General features: G+C 41.7%; 1 protein-coding gene across 1 annotated transcript; it reads right to left on the minus strand.

Annotated features, from left to right (window-relative positions):
- Positions 1 to 4739: 4739 nt before the first annotated feature.
- LOC141617372 (putative mitochondrial protein AtMg00860) lies at positions 4740 to 5387 on the minus strand. The gene has a single exon (XM_074434560.1). It carries the CDS (start codon positions 5385 to 5387, stop codon positions 4740 to 4742), a length of 648 nt encoding a protein of 215 aa, XP_074290661.1.
- Between the last annotated feature and the right edge of the window lie 848 nt (positions 5388 to 6235).

Below are 6235 nucleotides of genomic sequence, written 5' to 3' on the forward strand. Positions count from 1 at the left end.
TATAAGTGAATACCCTAGGAGCTGGACATTGTGGCCTCTTAGATTGGCCCTCTAGTAGATTAACCGTTTCAACAAAATGGTTAGTTGTAATAGCTTTTGCCTTAGAAAATAAGGCACTGATTGGCCCTTTGCCTCCCTGACATAACCTTCGTTTTTCCTTCCTACTCTTGTCAAATCTTTGAAAGAATTAAAATTCTGGTATCTGACAGCATTTCGGTAAACAAGCCGCAAATTCGTCAGAAACTTATCCACCATTTCAACTTCTTCGGGGTTCTTAGCCAATTTCACGCTTTCAGCGCGCCATCTAGTAAGGAATTCAGTAAACCCTTCCTTATCTTTTTGTGTCATTACTTCCAGTGTCCTCATGTTAGTTTGGATCTCAACATTATCAGCATAGTGCCTACAGAACTCCACTGTTATGTCTTCTAAAGTAGGGAAGTTCCTTAGTTCAAGGTTATAGAACCACACCTTCAGGTGTTCATCTAGCGACTGAGCAAAGACCTGAGTGTGCATGTCAGCAGGTACTTCCTTTAATGCCAAGTACTCTTTTTAAGCCTTAACATGGTAAACTGGGTCTTCTGTATCCTTAAACTTCAGGATATCAGTGAGCATAGAGTTTGAAGGTAGCTTGTCTTGGACTGGGGCGTAGGGCCTAGCATTTTTGAAATGGATATTTTTTCCGTGGGACAACTTCAGACGGTCCTCGATAAACTTGAACCGTTTCTCCGGTCCAGTCATTGGAGGATCAATCGCAGTGGATTCATCATTGAGCTTGGCCTCTATTGCCTCCATTTGGGCCCTCATAAGATTCACGGCCTCTGTGAGCTTGTTGACGGATTCTTCCATTGCCTTTTGTCGGGTTTTCGGTTGCCTTTCTACAATAAAACTCCGAATCGAGTCAATATTCAGATTTAGGAAACCCTACACACTTAAGGACTCGACTAAAACATGGACTTGACTCAATGTAACACCCCTATAAGTTGGGATCCTTCCTCAAGGCAAACCTAATGCATGAGAGCATCACAAGACTTGGTATCCCAAGCTTGTAGTGCGAACAAACGAGTAAAGAAGAATTTAAGACGATAAACTTTAAATAGATAAGTTGTAGCTAAATAATTAGTTGCATGTTAAGCGATACAAATACCGTCTCATTTAGTACAACCAAATCGAAATGAAAGTGGAGTTTAAATAGTTAAAAACTAGACAAGCACAAGTGATGACCACTAGTGAAGACCGCTCCCCAGCCTTCGTATCTAAGCAAAGCTAACATGTCAAATCACTGCTCCCCATATGGGCGGAAATCACCATATGGTTCACCACATATGTTTAAAAACTCAAGTGTTAGCTTAATAATACAAATGCTCAATGAATGCTAATGATAAAGACCAAATGCTCAAGTAATAAATGCTAAGACAATCAACCATGAATCCAACAAGTCCATGATATACATAAAAACCTCTTCCAAGTTTCTCACCTCCACATAACCGATGTCAGGGACACGCCTATGACACCGTAAGCCAACACTAGGTACTCGGAACACATCATTGGTACCGAGCCTAAGAACGACTCGAGTCCCCTGCCAGACATCGTGCCTCAACCACACGAGTCCCTCCAAAACTCAAGTACTAAATGTGCACACCCCCCTTGGAGTGGGAAGCTCCGAGAGGTGACTCAAGCGAAAGACGGTTTTCCAACCGCCATCCGTCTCTACCATAACAACCAAGTATACTCCACAATCCTCCACCACCAATCAATACCACAATCAACCCAATTAATTTCCAACAAGAGTAATCATATAACCACACTAAGCATAATATGTCAAAATGTTAAACCCTTTATTAACTTACCTGTTTTCATTTAATTTCTCACTAACATGTTATAATGCATTCTAACCCTTTATAATATATAATATTCAACCATACTTACTCCTCCACCATATGCATAATTAACACAAGACCATATCATGTCACAAACCCTAATTACCAATAAACATGTTATAATGCAACTACCATGAGAGAAGTGTAATTAATGACAATAAAGGCATAATTAAACATCCATATTATTAGAGCTAAGTAGGGAAAACCCTACCTCAAGCTTATCTTCACAAAGCCTCAAGCTAACCACTAGAAATGCTCCTCAATGAAGCTTCCTACACAAATTAATTACTACATTCATAACCATAATCCACTACAATAAACAAACTAATTAATCCCCTTAATTATCCATTTTAATTACCCATAATCCTAATTAATTATAAGATAATCTACTAGGAAAATTAAGGTTTACTAAGATAAGATTAAAGAAACAAAGTGTAAATCGACTTACTAATGGTGTGGATGAACTAGGGAGGAAGGATGGCAAGAACTCTTCAAATGTGGAGGCTAGATTTTTAGAGGATAAGTTTAGGTGGTTGTTGGTTATTGTTTAGAGAGTTTTAGAGAGTGGTAGGATTAGCTTGGGGAGTGATTTTAGGTGGGGGAAATCTGAAAGGATAAGGCTCGAAAGTGACACACCACCAACCAAATTCTCGCGTAAAATTAGACTCGACCGGACACTCGGTCGAGTACCCGGCCCACTCGATCGAGTGGGACTCCACTCGGTCAAGTGACCAACTTTCAGAAACTTCCATCCTCAAACCAAATGCCACTCGGTCCTCCACTCGGTCGAGTGGGCTCCACTCGGCCGAGTGGACGGTCTACTCGGTCAAGTGCGGTCTTTATAAGTACGAGGTATTACAATCTTCCCCCTTTAAATAGAAATTTGTCCCCGAAGTTCACACCCGACACTATAATTATAAAAAATTCTATGTCCCTTATTGCCTCAAGGTGCATGGCGGTAGGTCGAAACAACATGAGACTAGTACGATATGACCAACTAAAATGTTATGAGGTGAGGTGATGACAAACTAAGGTGAAGAAAGAAGGAAAACTTGTACTTCTTGTACTTGCGTAATACGCCCTACCCCTCTAGAAACACGGTTACGACCTCGTAACCAAACTCAAACCTGTGCAAAAAGGTGAGGGTATCGTTCTTTCATGGTGTCCTCGGCCTCCCACGTGGCCTCCTCTACTAGATGGTTAGACCACAATACTTTTACCAACACTGTCTCACCACGTCTTGTCTTCCTTACCTTCCGGTCTAAGATCTCCTTGGGCGTTTCCACATATGTTAAAGCATCATCTAACTTGATCATCTCCGCCTCAACTACATGTGACGGGTCACTTATGTATTTACGCAATTGAGACACAAGAAAGATGTTGTGAACTCGGTCCAAGGCCGGGGGGAAGTGCTAAATGGTAGGCCACTTCCCCGACTCTACTTAATATCTCGTAAGGCCCAATGAACTTTTGGATCAACTTGCCTATTTTCCCAAATCTCATTACTCCCCTCATGGGTGAAACCTTGAGTGATACTTTTATCTCCTACCGCAAATTCAATGTCACTTCTCCTCAAGTCGGCATAACTCTTTTGTCTATCTTGTGCCGCCCTGATCTTCTTTCGGATTACATGGACATGGTCAATCATGTCTTGAATCATTTGAGGACCCAACAAGATGGCTTTGGTTCTATCATCCCAACATATTGTGCTTTGACACTTCCTCCCATATAAGGCTTCAAATGGTGCCATGCCAATGCTAGCGTGGTAGTTATTGTTGTAAGAAAAATCGATCAAATGTAGCCCATCTTCCCAAGAGCCTCCAAATTCCAAGATGCAAGCTCTCAGCATGTCTTCCAAGGTTTGAATAATTCTCTCCGTTTGCCCATCCGTTGCAGGGTGGAATGTTGCACTCATCTTCAATTGAGTAACCAAAGAGATTTGAAGCTCTTGCCAAAACCTTGAAATGAATCGCGAATCACGGTCCGACACAATATCCTTTGGAAATCCATGAAGCTTGACCACATATTTGCAATATGCATTTGCTAATTCCGCCTTGCTCAAAGTGTCTTTCATTGCAATGAAATGTGTCGATCTGGTTAACCTATCTACAATCAACCAAATCATGTTGTTACCATTTTGAGTTCTTGGTAACCCCACTATGAAATCCATAGATATCGACTCCCACTTCCATTCTGGTACCTCTAGTGGTTGAACTTTCCCTTGTAGTCTCTTGTGTTCCCCTTTCACCCTTTGGAAAGTCAAGCCCCTTGCCACAAATTCCGCCACTTCCCTCTTCATGTTTAACCAGCAAAAGGTATTTTTAAGGTCCTTGTATATTTATCACCACCCGGGTGCACCGAGTCGGGTGTGTTATGAGCTTCATTCATGATCTACCTCTTAAGTTCATCAACATTAGGTATGCACCACCTCCCTTTGAATCTAAGGCTTCCATTCTCATGCAACTCAAACCTTGAAAGTTCACCCCTCTCTAGCACTCATTTCCACTCTGGGATCTTCACATCACTTGCTTGCTTCTCCTGAATTTCATCGTACAACTTGGGTTCTAAAGTCAAGTGCCCAATTGCCTCCCCTTTTCTTATCATATAAATGCCAATCTTCTTCACTTCTTCTTTTAATATTAGCATGGACAAGGCGGTACACGAGGAGTGCACCGACTTCCTACTCAAGGCATCGGCTACCACATCGGACTTCCCTTCATGGTACACTATCTCCATGTCATAATCCCCAATGAGTTCAATCCATCTTCTTTGTCTTATGTTCAACTCATTTTGTGTGTAGATGTATTTCAAACTCTTGTGATCGGAAAATACCTTAAAGCTCGCTCCATACAAGTAGTGCCTCTAAATCTTCAAGGCAAAGACAATGGCTCCCAACTCGAGATCATGTGTTGGGTAATTCTCTTCATAGGACTTCAATTGCTGCGATGCATAAGCAATAACTCTGCCATTTAGCATAAGCACACATCCCAAGCTACTCTTTGAAGCGTCGGTATACACTTCAAAATTTTTACTCCCTTCCGGCAAGGCTAACATCGGGGCCGTGATTAGGTTCTCCTTTAGGGTCAAGAAGGCCGTCTCGGAACTCCCATCCCACTTGAAACAGTTATCTTTTCTCATCAATGATGTCAAAGGCCTAGCAATCATGGAGAAGTCTTTCACGAACCGTCGATAATACCCGGCTAGACCTAGGAAACTCCGAATTTTCGCTATATTCTTGGGTGCTACCCACTTAGACACGGTCTCAATCTTTGTAGAATCCACGGAAACTCCTTCCCTTGATATCACATGGCCTAGGAAAGCCACATTCCCCAACCAAAACTCACACTTACTAAGCTTTGCATAAAGTTGATGCTCCCTCAAGGTTTGTAACACGATTCTTAAGTGCTCTTCATGCCCCGCCTTGGTCTTAGAGTAGACCAAAATATCGTCTATGAAGACTACTACGAACTTGTCCAAGTACGGACTAAAAACCCTATTCATGAGATCCATGAACGCGCTGGGGCATTCGTCAACCCAAATGGCACCACTACGAACTCATAATGCCCATACCTTGATTTAAATGCGGTCTTTGGAATGTCCTCATTCTTAATCTTCAATTAATGATAACCCGGCCTTAAGCCAATATTTGAAAAGACTCCGGCTCCACTAAGTTTGTCAAATAGATCGTCGATTCTTGGTAAAGAATACTTGTTCTTGACGGTGACGCTATTCTACTCCCGATAGTCGATACATAACCTCAAAGTCACGTCCTTCTTCACAAATAGAACCGGTGCTCCCCATGGCGAAACACTAGGTCTAATGTACCCCTTATCAGTTATCAGTGTAACACCCCATACTCCAAGTGCCTTACCAGGACCACTTAAGGCATGGAAATGCTACCATCACGGTTACCCGAGGCAATGTATATCAAATAGACAGTTAAGAAACATACTTTATTAAGTAACTTTAAAGCTGATACCCGTCGTTGTGAGTACCAAAAATAATATTTATATTTCCTATTAAAACTAACCTAGGCTAGTGGTAACAGGGTTGAACCACAAGGAGCCGAATGTAATTAATAATTGTCTAATTCTAGTCTATGGTAACGAATGTGGGGGTTGAATTGATTTGGTCTAAAGCTAAAGGCAGTAAACTAAATAGACGGATAAAACAGATAAAAGAAGGGGTACTAGGATGGTCGGTTCACTATAGTTTCGGCGGCAGCATACTAAGTAGGTCTAAATCAAACACATGAGACGGGAAAACAAGAGGTTCTCTCGGTCCACTCTTAACAAGTAGAATCTTCCGATCTCGCTACAAGTCCCTAATATCACTAATACTGACTCTCGTCCTGAAAA

Source organism: Silene latifolia, chromosome X (genome assembly GCF_048544455.1).
Source record: "Silene latifolia isolate original U9 population chromosome X, ASM4854445v1, whole genome shotgun sequence".
Taxonomy (NCBI): Eukaryota; Viridiplantae; Streptophyta; class Magnoliopsida; order Caryophyllales; family Caryophyllaceae; genus Silene; species Silene latifolia.

Bases quoted from the DNA above. Each gene is read 5' to 3' on its own strand.
- LOC141617372 (XM_074434560.1), bottom strand. From the start codon at position 5,387: ATGGATCTCATGAATAGGGTTTTTAGTCCGTACTTGGACAAGTTCGTA.